The sequence below is a fragment of the Sorex fumeus genome, unplaced genomic scaffold, assembly GCF_029834395.1.
Source record: "Sorex fumeus unplaced genomic scaffold, SorFum_2.1 ptg000131l, whole genome shotgun sequence".
In the NCBI taxonomy this organism is placed as follows: Eukaryota; Metazoa; Chordata; class Mammalia; order Eulipotyphla; family Soricidae; genus Sorex; species Sorex fumeus.
The window spans coordinates 16062528-16080743 of record NW_026606188.1 but is presented as its reverse complement, the minus strand read 5'-3'; the positions used below and the strand labels follow the sequence as shown (position 1 = coordinate 16080743).

Sequence of the window (18216 nt, the reverse complement as noted above, 5' to 3'; positions counted from 1 at the left end):
TCAATGAGGAGAGAGAGAAAGGAGTGAACGGGGATGAGAATGAAATAAAGGGCATCTGATAAAAAAAAAAAGTCAGTGATGTTTACCACCACTTAACTGACAATGCAAAAAAGAAAGTTGAAATATTTTCTTTACTGGAAGGAGGAAAAAAGAACATCAACATGCCTATTTTCATAGTGATAGACAGTCATAAAGAATCAAATCCCAGAAGCATTTAAAAAATAAAATAAGACAACAAAAGCATCCAAAGAAAGAATAGGACAGAATCTTTCTAGTCTAAAAATTACATGTTTATAACTAGTCCCCCAAATACCATCTTGGATGCAGTTATTTCAATCCTCGTGGTGACCACATATGCAGAGACATTCCAAAGAAAAGCTGTGCTTTGCACACCATTGGCCCCAGTTTGATCCCCAGTATTAGATACAATTTCCTGAGCACTGCCAACAGTGACCACCAAGCACAGAGCCAGAGTATGCCCTGAGCACCACAAAGTGAGGCCAAAAAACAGAAAGATAGGAAGTAAAGGAGGGAGGAAGGGATGGAACGAGAGAAGAAGCTGAAAGAACCTCCAAAGGAAAGATAGAAGCTCATAGGAAAACACCAAGCAATTAGATTCTTCTATCAATAATCAACCAAAATGTGAATATTCTGAATTACCAATCAAAAGACAGAAAGTGGATGTATAGATTTTTAAGATTATAATTCATCTATATTTTCAAATAAGAAACTCAAATATTGAGATAAACACAAATTCACAGTAAAACACTGGAATGAAGTATTTCAAATCAACAGACTTTAGGAAGGAAGAAATTCCTATACTGAAAAAAAAAAAGATGAGAGAAAGAACAAAAGGGAACGCCCTGACACGGGGGGGGGGGGGGGGGGGGGGATGGGGGATGGAGGGAATGTGAGGTGAGAGGGATACTGGGATCCGTGGTGGTGGAGGGATGGGTACTTGATCATTGTATAATTGAAACCCAAGCACAAAATTTTGTAAGTCTACAACTGTACCTCATGATGTCTAATAAAAATTTTTAAAAAAAAGAAGTTGTGATATACACTACATGAAATACAACTCGGCTATTTAAAAAATAAACTTGTCTTTTGAAACACACACTGAACTTAAGATGATTCTGCTTAAAAGAGATAAATCAGAAACTGTAAGAAAGTGTAAGACCTGATTGTCCTGCTAGTGTGGACTATAAATAACCAAAGCAAACAAGCTGGAAAAACACATGAAATTTACTATTAAACTTTGTGAAAGGCATGGTAGCTATCAGAAGGAAAGGAAAATAAGTGGAAAAAATGGGTAGTGGGGATTCACTGGATAATATGATGGTTTTAGAATTTTTGTGAGGCAGACTTAAATACATGTAAAGGTGTAAATCTGTACTTCTGAAATTTTATAGTACTGTAAATAAATAGAAAATCAACAAAATGGGATTTTCAAAACTATCATATGATCCAACAATTCCACTTCTGGGTATCAATTTGAACAATATGAAATCAATAACGTAAAGAGTAACATGTACCTGAGTTTACTGCAGACTATGTCCAAGAGCAATACATGAAAACAAATATAAGTTCCCACGTAGAGAGTACTGAGTATGAGACATAAATGTGTAAATACAGTGAAATGCTATCCAGCAATCAAAAATATAAAATTTGGTGTCTGAAGCAATAAGAATTATACACAGCCAACCCCGTTTTGATCCCCAGAACCCCATCTGATTCCCCAAACTCTGCCAGGAGTGATCCCTGAGCATCAAACAAGGAGTAAGGCCTGAACACCATCAGGTATAACTCAAAGTCAACATTTTAAAAAGGAATGTTTGCCATGTGTAGCAAAACAGAAAAAAATGGAAAGGTTTATGCAAAAAAGTCGCAAGGAGAAAAATATACTGGATAATTTCACTGATGTGAGTGATCACAATCATCCTGTTGTTTGTCAATTGCCTCGAGCAGGCACCAATAACATCTCCTTCATCCTAGTCCTGAGATTCTAAAAAGTGCAACATTCAAGGCTCTGAATGTGAACAATATTATTGAACAAAGCAAACTGAGTGACAAAGCACAGAATTATTCAGTGGACATTTAACAACAAAACTGGGGTTGCAGAAAGGAAGGAAGATGTTGTGGTAACAAGGATGGATGGAATCTGATGCCCCATGGAGAGTGACTGAGGTGATGCACTCACACAACAAAACTGGGGCGCTGGTTCCCAACTCCAACAACTGAACTGAAAACTGGGCCTGTCCAGGAAGCAGGCTGGGGTGGGAGGGACGGGGGCACTGGCCAGGGGAAACTGACAGTGGAGGAGGGGCTGACACAGCACTCTGCACATCTAAAACTCAACCATGAACAACTCTGTAAATCATGTACCTTAATAAAAAATAAATGTGCTAATGTGCTAAGGCATATTCTTTGTAATATTTGTATCAGTGTATATTGTATAACCACTTTAATATACTTATTTTCAATGTGTGTCTACTATCTTCAATATTTTCAAGAGTATTTTTATGTCTAAATTGAAAGTTCTCCCACAGAATGATTCTGAGACAGTACAGCACCCCATCCTTAAGGGGGTGAGACAGGAGGAGCTGTGTTCCGTGTGCAGAATGTGGACGGGGGAGGCAAGTGTGTGTGCTGGGGTGGAACAGGAACAGAAACGGAAGCGGACTCGGGGCAAGACAGGTTTCTGGCTGCCCTCTGCTTCTTGCATCTGCCCTTACCACCCTCTTTTTCTGTCTCCACAAGCCCCTGGTCTCTGCTGTCAAAGTAGAGGTGAGGACACCGCATTTCTCAGCATGATCACATTGAGTATGTAAATACAATGAACGTGAGGTTAATGATCAGTTGGAACTAAGTCAATGAGGGATTTATTTATTTCATTCATTTGGGGGAAGTGGGGGTGACCTCCCCAGCAGTACCTGGGGTCCATGGTTCATGCCTGGCAATAAAGTCCTAAGGACTTCGTGTGAAGGCCCAGTGCTTGACACGTGAGACCCAGTACCAGCTGTCTAGGGGACACAAGGGCTACACCCAACTGTGCTATGGCCCCCAAAAGTACCCAGAGTGTCTGCAGGGAGTCATTCAGTGCCATGGATCAAACTCAGGACTCTACACATAGCGGCATCACTCCATCTCTGTGAGCTAGCTCTCACCCATTTCCCACGGGAGTCAAGCTTTTTACAGAGTGAACTTGTTTAAAACCAAAACTAACTAAAGGACTTGAGAAAGCTAGAGAACACACTTTCCTGTTAAACCCTGGCTTGAATATCATCAATACCTTTAGCCAGCACTTGTATGGTCCACAAAAGGAGAAAAAAAACAAGGTCAAATATAATAATGAGCACATGTTTCTACAACAAAGTAAGGCTTTTAAAATGCACAAAACTACCTGAGTTCTCCAAAACACTGCAAAATCTTTGGGGCTTTAAACCGTCACTCTCAACAAGTTCTCTGCCTCAAAAATACACAATGAAAGGTCATGGGATCACCCAGAATATTCCAGAGCAGGAAGAGAAAACTGTACAGATGCCCAGAAGGAATTCAAGAGATGAATGATCTAATACCAGGCAGTCTCCCCATCCCTGAGCAATTAGACTGGAGTCTTTGAGGCAAATGAGATTGACAGGGACCAAAAATCGAGTTCAAATGGGCTTTCAAAGGCAGAAGTCCTGGTGGTGCAATGAACTCACTTAAGTATTGACTGAATTCTCACACCTCGCAGGCTTTGCAATGGGTACTGGAGACACCGCAGTGAGCAAGGGGACAAGAGCCCAACCCACAGCAGTGTTCATCCTACAAGCATGGAACGGGTGTGGCTGGACAGGAAGCTGGCATCCTCAGCATGGCAGGGAAGCAGCTGAAGAAGCAGCGAGCTCTGTTCACTCATCTCCCTGCAGTGTTCACATAACTCCCTCATTTTTACTCACTTACCTCCTTTGAAAACATGGACTTAGCCCCTACAGGGGTCAGGCAATGGACTGAGGAACGGAGGGAAAAGATGTATGAAATACTGGATCTTTTTAATCAAGAAGCAGATGCTGTGGTGCTGAAGACCAATGAGTGTCTACTTGTAACTCGATTTTTATATGAAATTGTAAGAAAGCAGGGAAGTAAGAGACATCTTCTCCCTTGGGGCAGGATTACTCTTGGAGGAAATAGAAAGGCAACTCAGGCCAAGAATTTCACCCACAACCCCAAAGACAAGAGACTTCCTTTGGAGTTGAGGGAGCAATGGAAAGAACAGAAGGGCTGAGTCTGGCGAACTCAGGCTGACCCCCGCCTCCGCCAGCTCTGTGAGCTTGCACAAGCTGCTCCCATCAGCCTAGACCTTGCTGCCGACTTGCTGCTGACCATCATCTGGAGTATTTAACAATATCCCTGGAACAATTAACAATTTTCCAAGTGCTCAACACTAGGTCCTGCAAAATACCCCAGGCCAGTGATCAGGAAGTGATCAGAAAGTGATCAGGAAGGCAGCAACTTAGGGCCTGATGGCTAACCGGGTCCTGTAAGCTGGACCAGTCCACACTAGAAATGGTGCCCCCCCCACCCACACACACACACCTTGTCTAGGGAACGGCATTCATGTTACATTCTAGTTACATATCTGTGTTTTCCTACAAATGTCGTCTCATACTGTAAAAACATTCCACCAAGAGATATGAGGGATAATCCTAATCCTGAGTGGAGGCTCCGCATGGGTCTAAGTGGACAGAGCCAGCAGGAAGCAACTTGTTCCCATTTCCTATCTACATTTTCCACCCTCGGGCTCAGTTCTTTTCTTACCTCTGCCTTCCAGTCCCAGTGCGGCAGCTGTCCAAGGGGTGTGCTGGCGGCCCAGCCCAGCAGCATCCCAGCACTGTGGCCTCAGCCCCCTTTCCCGGCTGCAGCACCCTTAAGCTGAGTCCCGCACAGCATCTGCTATCTCCCAGCTGCCTCACTCCTCAGGCTCTGGGGACAGAACTCAACTCTGCTTGGTCGGCTGTATCCTCTCTTGATAATCCCCTCCAGTTCCTCAGGGGCAGGAGGCACACAGGTGCAGCCACATTCTGTTTGTTATGTATTTAGTTTGTTTCTAGCTACAGGTAACACTTGGGAGAACTCCTCGAGGAGTTGCCTCATTTTTATGAGCTGATGTGTTCCCGGAGAGGAAAGAGCAGAGACCCATAGGAACTCACCAAAAATGTTTCCACTCACACAGGAAATCTTCAGAGGCCTATCATGACTGAACACACTAAGCCCGGCTGATTTATTGAATTATTTGAATTTGGTCACAGTTACTAACACAGACTTAATCTCAGTGCTGGTACTGATGTGGAGTCTGGAGAAAATAAGTAAGATTCGCTGAATGAATAATAACACTGCCTTTACAGCCTTGAGAGATAAAACCTGGACTCACAAGTAGCCACAAGTAAGGCACAATTCTGTATGTTTCTTAAATTTCCAAATGGAAATAATCACTAAAGTAAAGGAGATACTCAGTACAACAGTACTGAGAGATGCTGCCACTGAGGTAGGAGGTGAAATGTGAACAACAGCCCTGCTAGCCCCACCACCCACATAAATCAATCATGCACATACTATAGTCAACAATAAATGCACAAACATTTTCTATTCCCTATTCCTCTTCATTTTGGCTTACAACAGAGACCAAGTTCTGTCTGTCATCACAACATAAAGGGCACTTTCAACAAGTGTTACTACAAACTAGTAAAGCTAAAGATGTTATATTCTTTCCTCTTTTTTACTTTTGTGTTTTGTTTGTGGGCCACACTGAGCAGTGCTCAGGACTTACTCCTGGGTCTGAACTCAGAGATTACTCCTGACAGGTCCGAGGACCATACGTGATGTGGGAATCAAACCCAGTCGACCTTGTGCAAGGCAAACACCCTACCTGCTGTACTATAGCTCTGCCCCCTTATTCCCCTTTTTATGTGACTATTTTCTTTTATTATTTTTTAAAAAAAATTTAATCATCATGAATTAGAGTTACAAAGTTATTTAGTATTAAGTTCCAGGCAAAATGTTCTGGATAAAATAAAGTGGATCCTCCATCAGTGCCCACTTCCTTCCACCAATGTCCCCAGTCTCCCTCCTGTCCCCCAGCTGCCTCTCAAACAGGGACTTCCCACCACCCAACTGTCCAAGTGCTCCTGTTCCTACTTTATCTCCCACTGCCCACCCCAGTAGCCAGCTCCCTATATGAAGAACAGTTCTCCTCTTCCTATTGCCCGTGAGCTTTGTTACTCTCTTCAAGGCCCCTTTATATCCCACATATGTGAAAGATCACCTTGTAGCTATCCCACTCCCTCTCCCTCACTCAACATGACACTCTCTAGTCCAAAGTTGTACGATTACCCATATTCTTTTAATGAATGAGTCATCTCTAGTCAAGTCTTGTTTGTTTTGTTTGGAGTATTTTTGTGAAGCTTTGGAACCTGTCACTCCACAGCAAACTTAAAGAATAACCAAGAGACAATGATGCACTTTATCAACTCAATATCCTGAGAGGAATATCCACAATTCTCCAAGTCCCTAAACCACCCAATATTCAGGCAAATACAGACCACTGTTTGCACCATCAGCGGGAAGCATTTACAATGAAATAAGGCAGCTGGAGTTGGCTCTTGAAAATAATAAAAGTTTGAATCAACAGCAACAGCAAAACTCACTTAGCTATCTGCTTGGTGGCCAAATGATACTCCTTTCATCTATTCCCGTGTTCTGCTATGTGACTTTTGGCTGCAATGCCAGTTCTTATCAAACCTTTCATCAGAGAGGCTAGAAATGCATAACAGCTCACACATGTACCCACTTCCCCTTTCTACAAAAAAAAAAACACACCTTGCAACTTCTCTTTTGTTTGCATTTCAATCTGTATATCTGCTATAAAGCCATTTAAATGCTAAGTAGGGCCCTGGTTAAATATAAGGAGCTTATTCAGTACCCATTTATAACTACCATCTTTGATCAACTGATAACCTAATGCATTTTTTTGAGAGCATATACTCTCAAATTATGTATACTTATTACTTATTAGTGCTATACTACTAAACAGTATTTGTTGCCTCTTTGCCCAATATTAGGTTACTCATTCAACTTGAATCCTGGGCACTACTTATGGTTCCCAAGCCCTGCCAGTAGTGATCCCTGAGTACAGAGTCAGGAGTAAGCCCTAAGTACAGTCAGATGTAAGCCCCCTGCCCCCCAAAAAATCAATGCTAACAGCAAAACTTAGAAAAATAAACAAAAATTGATTCTCTGATACTTTCTTCTAGTTCTCATTACATTATACACAGTCTGGATGTGGACATCTTAGGAAAGCGGTAGAAAATTCAACAAGAGTTTAGCTTTAAAGTTAACTCAAACTAAAAAAAAATTCCATATTGTTTTTAAAAATTGCTTATTTAAACAGAGCACTAATTTAAAAAATTCTTATTAACTAGCCTATCTGACCTACATGTATGCATGACTTGGCATACAGAAGGATTATTCAACATGAAAATATTAGTAAATAGAAACAAATTAAGTTTTTAAGTAGAAGATAGATCTTCAGTCAGCAGTTTATATAGAATATTTTGTAATTCTTTCACTTCCAATATAATAGGAGACTTATGGACTTGAAATCTTTTTGTTATACACAAAATAAATTGCCCTCCATAAATCTTTGGATGAGAACACTAGTCATGGTGTGTAAGTTTAACTTCATTACACTTCAGGTAAAGCATCTCCTCTTTCCAGAACAGGACAATGCCTGTTCAAGACACTACACATGTGAGCACTGCAACTATGATCCACAGCTTGAGGGGAAAGCTGGTTGTGCAAGAGGCATGTGCCCACCTAAAGAACTAATATCAGGATGATATTTGCAAAATGACAGGAAGACAGGAGGTACTTCCTCAAATAAAATCTTGGTGTCATTATAAGCCAAAATCCTCACAAAACCAAAAAGAACTTTAGTTTGCCTGTGAGGTCCAAGGGCCAAATCTGAGAGCTGCTTAATTCATAGTCTGCACCCCAAGAGGGGAGTTTACCTTTTCTAATGGTCTTTTTAAGAATCAAAGAAAGCCTATTCTGGGCTGTGAAAATTAGATGAAATTCAAATGTCAGTGTCAGACAGAGTTTTGCTGGCCTGCAGTCGGGCTTCTTCCTGCACTGTCTGTGGCTGGCTGAGTGCCCTCACGGAGGAGCATGCTCCGGAGGAGAGAAAGGAGGGCACCCACTGCCTCCCCCACCCAGGCCCGGACCCAGCCTCAGCCCACGTGCACAGTGCTTACCGCGGAGGCCGGGCCAAACTGGCTTCTCCCATTTCTTACCAACAGTCACTCACCCCAAGCCCCTACAATTGTACCCCCACAATTACCATCCAGGAGGCAGCTGCTTCCAGAACACCCTTCTCTCTTCTAAAGTTACTCAGTGGGGCGTATGTGTGTTTCTGGGGACAAAGGCGAGGAGGGTGGTTAGCACATGTGAGGCTTGAGGGCCAGGGGATTCCTCTAAGCAGCTCTGGGCCCAATGGGTCAGCAGCTCACTGCGTGGGTGGAGAGTGTGATGCTGTCTGACACTGCATCCACTCCAGGACTCCCAGACTGCAGCCTTTAACACACTGGGACAGCCCGAGTCAGTGGCACACAAGGCACACCCTGACCCCTGTCATCTCCTCGGCACAAGGCTGTTTTCTCTTCATCTGGAATGCTGCTTTTCAAGTGATATACACTCAGGCACCTTTTCTATTATCTGGCTTCAGTCTCAGCTTGACCCGCCATGCAGTGCTCATGCTTTGTAAAGCTTGTGAAATAAAATGTATATTCTGCATTTTTCTGCGAATTTTTCACTTTCTTGACACATATTTCACTCCATGTTTAGTTCAGAGAGATTCCAAGGCCACAGCATTCCCACAGAGGCCTTCAGTTCTAGAGAGAGCTGCACTTCCATACAGTACAAAATAGCAAGAAAGCAGAAACTGAGAATGTTATTCTTTTTCAGATCAAATACTGACTGGCTTTCAGTATCACGGACCTTGGGACAGGAGCCCCCTGCATCCCGGCAAAGGCCAGCGCCTCCTGAATGGACAAATCTCTCTCCTCGCCCCTTTCCCCTCCCTCTAGAAGCTCCACACTCCTCACAGATCCTACAAGGTACTGTGTTGTGCTTGGCCAGTTCATTTTGTTGGTTATTAATTTCTATTTCCCATGAGTGAAGCCATCCACTAATTGTTTTCCACTTCTTAACTTAGACTTAGTTGGTCTGATCAGCTCAAGGTTCATCCATTTGCACACAAAGGGTACAAAGTTTCATAGTGGACAGCATCCTACTGAGTACAGAGAAAAAGTACATACACACGTGACATGCACGTGTTACTCTCTTAATATAGCCACCTACTCAAAAGCTCTTAGGTTGAGTCCATATCTTGACTGTTGGAATACAAAGAGGTAAACATTCTTCTGAGTTAGTTTTTTGGATAAACACCTAGGAGTGGCACAGCTGGATCAGATGAAATTCCTTTTTTCAGTTTTTTAAGGACTCTCCATACTTTTTTCCATAGGGGATTCACCAACTTACATTCCCTCCAACACTGTGCAAAAACATCATTTCAAAATTTTCAAATCATCTGTGCTACTATTGTTTGAACCCTGTTAATCTTCCATAATCATCCTTCCAACAAAGAGATAATCCTCAGACCGGGAGCCTTGTGCAGGAAAACATTTCTAGCTGTAATTTAATAAGAATGCTTTGCTTTAATCACAGTCCTTTCTTTTGGCAATGAATACTGGTTTTCAATTTTAAAGAAAATAAATAATCTCAGTAGCAAGTAAACTCAAGTAAACAAAACTGAGGTGATTTGTACAAAACCATCAAGGAAATTATAGCAGAAGTGAAATGCACACATGACAGAAATCTTATTGGCATTACACAGAAATGGGAAAGAAATTTGGTTGTAGCAGATACTGGATAAAGCCAAAGGAATTTAATTGACCAATATCTCTGTGGTTCACTTTCTACACAGCTAACAGAAAAATAATGCAGAAGATTCATTTCAAGTTCCTGAGACAGCAGTTCTCAACAGGAGAATACAGTGACACCTGACAAGCCCAGAGACATTCTTGTTGCCACCTCAGGGCATGGAGCTGTCCCGGGAACCCAGGAGCACTGGACTCCATGCTGCAATGCAGGGCGGCACAGGGTCCTGGGGTCCTGTGTCCACAGTGCCGGCAGTCAGCGCCCGTGCTTGCAGAGAAAGGAGGTGCCACACGTCCTGTTCTCCTGCAGGGCTGGAGGTCTCCTTTGTCCAGCATGGCTCTCTCCCAGGACCGCTGCATGGTCATGCCCTGGACTGTACCCAGTAGCACATAACTCACCTACAGGCACAAGGTCCCGGGTTCCCCCTGCACCACAAGGTGACATCCAAAGCATCCCAACTCCTCGTGCCACCCTCCTGAGCCTCAATCACATGGTTTATTGACTCGACTAAACAGTATATTTTGAAAAATAAACTTGTCTCAGAACTTTGAATATACTTTTGTTATATATGTAAACTTTTCCCAGAGGCAGTGTATAGAGAACACTTTTAAAGCTAGAAAAAACATTTAAAACATCGAGTAGCTGAACCACTCCAGCCAGTAATACTTGGCCCTTCATTTTCTAACAGATTGCTGCAAACACGATCTACAACATGGGTCTGAAGGCGCAGTGCTTAAGCGCTCATAGGAGAGAACTTTGAAGCTAGTTTGTGGTTAGTGCTTCTTTGTGATGTTCTCCAGTTTGGTTCAGAAGCACCTGTGCCTCTCATCTCCTCTCCCTTCCCCCCTCTCCCCGTCCTCTCCACTTTTTTGTTTTCTGTTTGTTTGGGGGCCATACCTGGCAGTGCTAAGGATTTACTCCTGGTTCACTCCTGGCAGAGCTTGAGGGGTCCTACAGGGCGGCAGGGATCTAACTCGGATGGGCTGCATGCAAGGCAAGTGCTATCATTCAAACCCCTTTTCTTTTTCTAATGCTCCAACCTTAAGAATCATTTTTCACGTTTTTTGGTTTATTTTGCAGTGCTGGGAATTGCACCCAGGGCCTCACGGGTGCAAGACACACCTTCTGCCACTGAGCCACACTCCCAGAAGGAGAAATCTTTTGATGGGGGTGGGGGGAGGGAAGAAGCGAAAGGGACAAGCATTTTCATCACAGTTGTGTTTTTAAAATAAGGATCCTATTGGGCCTGAGAGATAGTACAGTGGGTAAGGAGCTTCCTTGCACACAGCCAACCCGGGTTAGTTCTCCAGCATCCTTTATAGCCCCCCAAGCACCACCAGGAGAAATTCCTGAATGGAAAGTTGGGAGTAACCCCTGATTATCCTGGGTTTAGCCAAAACCAAATAATAATAATAATAATAATAATAATAGTTGTATCATCTTCACTTGACCTTAACTCTATTTACAGAGTATGACGTGTCTTTCCAAATCTAGCACAGATTTTATATATAACATAACATAATGTTATTATATATAACATGTATTAGCTATAGTGGTTGGAAGCGTGCAGAGGCACTTGAAGTCCTGAATTCCAAGGCCTTAACTCCTAATTCCAGCATGTTTATGGTGAAATGGTGAAGGATACAGAAACGGACCTGAGCATACCCTGACCAGAAGGAGCCGCTCCCATCACTGCCGTCTGCTTGGGTAAAACTGGAGCCATGCTTACACACATTCAGGGAGAGGCCGGGCAGCCACGAGAACCCAGACGACAACACCAACAGAGATGACAGCCCAGGAGGAAGCAGGCATACCTGCTGACCCGGCCCTTATGGTATCATTCATTCATTCTCTTTGATGAATTGTAATTGTACACAACGGTGAAGCAGCTGACTGAGCCCAAACACGGGGCCTCGGGGCCTGTGCAGCCCCTCGCTGATCTCCCACCCGCAATCCCCTCTTTCTCAGTCGGCTGCCTGAAAAGCATAGGGTGCACAGGGGGAAGAGAAGTACCAGCCAGCTGCACTGTTCCTCGGAGTCAGCCTAGAAATATGGCCCCTGCCCAAAGAACCAACTCAGGGGGTGCGGCGTGCATGTGGCCCTCCATGGAGCACATTCTCCCTCCACCCCAGCCCACAAAGACCTACAGCCCTGCAGCACGGCTTTACCACCAGGAGTGGTACTGGGTACCACGCACTGCATGGAGGTTCTCACAAAATACAAATCAATAAAAATTTAAAGCACTGCATTTCTCAGAGACTTGCTAAATGTACTGTGTGGCCAGCAGCACATGCAAGAAGCTCTAGGGCCAATCTGGACATCCTGAAGGGACCAAAGGGTACCTGAAGCTGGGGCAGAGGTAGCCGAGGGGGGGAGCAGGGGCCGGCTTCTGCTCCGTGCACGGGATCGGCTGGACGCGCCGTGGCCTCTGAAAGGCAGCACTTGCTGGCCACTGCCAGGGCCTGCTGCTGAGTGGAAGCCCCCCAGCTCAGACCTCTGAGTCCCCTGCACTGCAGCAGACACTCTGAGGGAGAGAGCAGAATTCCCCAAAAACATTTAAAAAAGGAAACTCATAATGATTCAAGGCAAAGTAAGGAGACAGCTTCCTTACAGAGCTGCAGGCGTGACGACTCATCCCACTGCTTCCAAATGCCCACCAGACATTTCTGAATTCAAGAACTCTTCGGTGTGTTCTCATCCGATAGACACAGATCGATGATTGAAACGACACATTTCCAACTAAGCCTTGACACATTGGTGGGGTGTGAAATCATGTATGTGCAGGGGACATTTTTAATGAAATCAAACAATAAAACAGACAATAATGTAGATTGTTAGTAATAAGGATCAACACTGCCTGAAAAGTGTTTTGAGTATATGAAATGTATATTTAAGTATATATATACAAAGTATATATATATGTATGTATGTACATATATACATACCTATATACATATATATGTCTCACCATCTAAATGCATTTGGCTTCTAAGTAATAACACATCTAGCAAGGGATCTTATTATAGAAATCTGCCTCTCCCCACCCAACATATTCCCGAGCGGAGTAGGCTCACTCACCAGCCTGCTCAACTGGCCCACAACTAAATCTCCAAGGAAGTTCTAGCTGCTTGCCTGCAGGCAAGCAGCTAGAACTCGTGGACACAGCCATCCCCCAACCTCTTACTGGGCTGAGACTCTGGGGCACCCTCAGAGGTGGCCAGTCGAGTCCCCACCCTGCCAAAGCCCCAGCTGCAGGCACGCCAGGGACCCAACCCCACTGCTTCATGTGAGCTCTGTGCAGAGACACCAAACCATGAATGATTTCAGCTGCTTTCAGTACTCCTGTGTCCAGACCGAGAACTCTGGCCGCCCCCAGCCACACAGTCGGATCACCTCATCAGCCCCATGTTACACCTCCAAGCTCCACGATACCGACAGCCCAGCAGGAGTGCACCAGATCAGAAGAGAAATCTAAACTCAGCCAACAAAACAGCACAGGAGGCACCCCTAGCAACACACAGCTCAGTAAATCCTCAGACTCAACAACCCTGGGGTGAGGGACAACGTTTTGCACAAATTTTCTTTGACTGAGTATTTTTGTTAATTCCAAGCAATATAAAATAAATTTCTGTGCACCTGCTAAGGGGGCAGGCTTGAGGGCGGGGGTTGGAAAATGGTGGAGGGAGGGCCACTCTGGTGGGGGGCTTGATGTTGGAACCCAGAAAGCCCTTATCAACTTTATTAAGAACAACTGTGTAAACCACAGTATTTAAATAACGTACTTTAGTTTACAAAATAAATATGCCTCTGCAAGTTCTTCTTTTATTATTGAGGAGAATAAGATTAGGAGATAGGCCTGGATAGTGAGTTAATAAAGTAATTATAAGAATATTTATTTTAAAATGAATGATTCTAAACAACAACACATACTTCTTTTGTTATGATTATTTTTCCTATGGTGTCCCTTAGTTTGCATGTTCAGTAGCCATCTTTCTTTTCATAAATTCTTTAACTCTTGTACACAAGATAGGGAAGAACTGAAACCTAACTCTGGGCTTCCCTGAGAGCTGAGCTCCCCCCCCACCCCTCCACCCCCCCCCCCCCCACCACCACCAGCAGAGCAGTCAACCTCTCCCTACATGGGGTAGGCACTTCTAACCTTAACCAAGCCTTACCACAGCGTCTCTCCCAACACTGGACAAAGAACCAGCAGCCCTCAAGGACGTAACACCCCAAATGATCTCGGCCACTGCAGCTTCAAGTAAGAACGAATTTTGTTGTGTGTCATGAGTTTTGAAACTCTCTGGAAAACTATGAACAGTTATTTTCAAAATGCAGTTTTAGAAAAATCAAATTTCCTAGAACTGTTAAAGAACATCCTCATGCCCATCTCCAACTTCTTCCCCACCCTCAAGAAAACAGTTTCACTTTTGCCTCTCTGTAGGTACCTATGAATCAGTGCTATCAGCAGCCATAGTCTTGGGAACTGAGTTCTGAGATTCCCAAACACTGCCCTAAAAACCCCAAATTAGAACATCTTGAAACCAGGAGACACTGGTTTATAGCATGTTGACTGCTCACAATTCATTTAATCTAAAGGGGATTGTCGACACCATGGAACTAGCCACCATGGCCCCCCAACACCAAGACTTATACTTTGAGTGTATCTTAATGACAATTATGTTACTGCCAAGAATTAACTGTTTTGTATTTGCAGACAAATTCTTTCCTGGTTGGGTAAAGTCCTGAAGTTGATTGATTTAGGCTCATTTTTTTCACTAGTTCAAGAAAGGACAGGGGTTTTGTCACTCAGTCAATTGCCTACAATTATAATTTTATTGCATTCTCTGATTTTATAAAATCTTAGTTACTGTATCTGCAACACTGTTTGCTTTATGTTTTAGTTAACTCTGCAGAAAAAAATAATGGCTGATATGAAGTGATATTTCTCCTCTGAACTCTAAGCATGCACTTCACCAACACTGCCACCTATAGCGAATTTACTTAATATATGTGAAAAATGGAAAAAACAGAGAAGTATAAAATGTTAGCATTTTGTCAAAATAAATGTCCTTGACTTTTAAGGTAATCAGATGACAAGAGAGCAGATTAAGAGTTTGGAGTTACATGTCTTGCAAGATATAACTCCAAGCTTTGTTTTTAAAATAAACTTCAAATTCCTTAGGTTTCCCACTTTGAATTTTACCATCTTATATATTTTTTTATTTTTATTTTTATTTTTATTTTTTTGGTTTTTTACCGTGCCTGGGATCAAACCCAGGGCATCACATGCAAAACCCTGAGCCACATGCCCAGTCCTATCCTACACATGCATATTATTTTAAAGTTATTTTCCTTTTCCTACCAACATTACATGGCAGGAGTTTTTTCTCCCATATCCCCATGCCTTATAACCCTATATTAAAGGAAATTCTTAAATATCCTGATGCTGAAGACTGAGTGCTAATGACTGCGACCCAGTTCATGACATCTGGGGTAAATGTTGCTGAGAAAGCAGTTAGATTTGGTGTGGGGACAGTCCCCAAAACACTAGCAGGCACTTCCTCTTGTAGGTGGCAGTTTCTGAAGCACCAAGTAACCATTTCTGAACATGTGAATCAGAAGTTTATCAGAAGTTAAGCTCCATTACATTATACAATCATTGCAGGGTTCAAATCCTACACAAGTCATGGATTGAATGCTGCCTACTAGCAAGGACTGACATCAGCAAATCCCCAGATAGACATCAAAAAATGGGTAAAAACCAAATGCTTATGTAGACTTTATTCAGCAAATGCATATTTCTAAACAACTTGAAATAATGGCAATCTGCTAAAATTTTTTTCAGAAGTTCTGCCTGTCTTACCTACTTCCTATCTGCAGGAGAAGTGGCAAACTGAGGCAGGGCAGGCCTGCACCTCTCAAGAAACACCAGCACGGCTGCTAGTTACTCTCCAGCAAGGCACAATGGGAAATGGAATCACACAAAAGCTTTGGCTGCCAGCAGTTGGAACTGCATCTGATCTATAAAGGGGGTTGAAACCAGTATTGAAAATAAGTCCCCTTGCACACCATAGAGGTACAAACAGGAAAGGAAGAAAAAGAAAGAAAAATTGTTTCCAGCAGATAAAAAATACGAGAACATATGGCATCATTTTCCTGGTAACAATGCTCCCTGGCTTTTTTGCCTCCTCTGCTACCTCGAAGGAGAGAGACGATTATCTGCAACCCTAGGAAAACAGCCTTATGCTTCCAGGATCTGAACAGGTCACCCGCACACAGGGACAGCAGTAGTCTTCTCACTGGTCACCAGTGCGGTCTCTCTCTGGGTCTCTCTCTCTTTCTTTCTTTCTTTCTCTCTCTCTCTCTGTCTCTCTGTCTCTCTCTGTCTCTCTGTCTCTCTGTCTCTATCTCTTGCTCAGTCTCTGTCTCTTTTGCTCAGTCTTTCTCTCTGTCTCTTGCTTTCTGTATCTCTCTCTCACTCTGTCTCTCCCCCGCCCCCCCCCCCCACTCTTTCAACTCTCTTAAATGATTCATCCCCTCCTCAGCCTACTTCAAGGAAGCTGCTATTGAAGTTTCATTGCTAGCGCCACTTGCTCTGCCCCATGCGACCAGCTAGTTCCACCCTGAATTCCAGGAGCCCAACAAACCAGACCAAGAGGACCTGGAGAGCCAGGGGCTAGGAGCAGACACCTGGATAGGGACCCTCTTGCACAGGGGCTCAGCAGAGGAGCACCGGAGAGGAAAAAGAGGAGGAAGAGAAGGGGAAGGTGAAAAGAGGAGGAAAATGAAGATGAGGAGGAAGTGGAGGAGGAAGATGTAGATGAGGAGGAAGAGAAGGGAGATGTAGATGAGAAGATGAAAGCGAGGAAAATAAAGATGAGGAGGAGGAAGAGGAAGATGAAGAGGAGGAAGGGAGGAAAATGAAGATGAGGAAGAGGAGGAGGAGGAAGAAGAGAAGGGCGGTGAGGAGGAGAAGGAAGAGGGGAAGAAAGAGGAGGAAGATGAGGAAATGGAGGAAGGAAAAGAGGAGGCAATGGGGGAGGGAGCGGCCGGTCGCGGGGGTCCCTGGGCGCGGAAGCCCGTTGTGCCCGTGGACAGAGTCCGGCGTCCCCCACCCACCCCCCCCAACCCCCGCCTTACCGTCCCAGCTCCGCCTCCACCTCGAAGAAATCGCTGAGCGCGTCCCGGTTGGAGCCGTCTATCCAGTAATCGGCGACGGGGCCGGCGGGGGCCGGGGACACGGTGGCGGTAGCCGAGGGGCAGGTCGCGGCGGAGCACGAGGGCACCGTGACTTTGAGCATCTCGGCAGCGGGACTCCGGGAGCCGCCGCCAACGCGCGAGCCGGAGGGACGCCCGGGCCGCGCCAACGCACCCGCCGCGCCGCGCCGCGCCGCGAGCGCCCAGCCGGCCCCGTGCCCACGCACCTGCCGAAGGATGCCGGCCCCGCGCACTGGGACGCACCCGCCGAGGGATGCCGGCCCCGCGCACCGGGACGCACCCGCCGAGGGATGCCCGGGCCGCGCGCACCGGGACGCTTCGGCCGAGGGATGCCCGGGCCGCGCGCACCGGGATGCACCCGCCCAGGGATGCCCGGGCCGCGCGCACCGGGACGCTCCGGCCGAGGGATGCCCGGCCGCGCCGACGCACCCGCCGCGCCGCGAGCGCAGTTCAGAGCCCAGCCGGGGCGGTCGAACGTGCGGGGCGGGCGCGGAAGGCGGGGTTGCTGCGGGCGAGCGCGGCGCTCCAGGCGGCGCCTCCCCCGGCCCCGCGGCTCCGGATGCAGCGGCGGCGGCGGGGGCGGGGATGCGGCTCGGGGCGCAGGTGCCCCCGTGTCCAGCGCCGCCGCGCGCGCCCACCGGTCCCCGTGCCCGGCGCCGGGCAGCTGCCTGGGGGCGCCACGTTGGCCTGACTCACCTTTGCGCGCAGGCCCGGCGGGAAGGGCACGGTGCGGGTTGTCCCCCGCGCTCCCGCAGGCCGGTACCGCTGCGGTCAGTTCTCCGGGCCGGGGGCAGCCCGAGGACAGCCTACGGCAGGCCGGCTTCTTCCCCCGCCGAGACACGGGCTGCCCATCCGCCTCCCGCCGCCTCTCTAAGGACTAGCTGGTGGCGCAGCCGGGCCATTTCCAACCTGGGACTTGCCCTGAACCTCCTCCTTAGTAAGTTCCCCTTCTCCAAAGCCTCAGGAAACACAGTCCAATATTGTTCTATTTCACTGGTTCGTCTCTTGCTCTTAAGCCTA

General features: G+C 45.7%; 1 protein-coding gene across 1 annotated transcript in view; it reads right to left on the bottom strand.

Moving 5' to 3' along the window:
• CAMK4 (calcium/calmodulin dependent protein kinase IV) overlaps positions 1 to 17566 on the bottom strand; it is a 290358-nt gene extending 272792 nt beyond the window's left edge. Inside the window, exon 1 of the mRNA XM_056138994.1 lies at positions 17119 to 17566. Coding sequence (XP_055994969.1) covers positions 17119 to 17279 — 161 coding nt within the window. The 5' untranslated portion in view covers positions 17280 to 17566. The remainder of the gene's footprint in view (positions 1 to 17118) is intronic.
• Between the last annotated feature and the right edge of the window lie 650 nt (positions 17567 to 18216).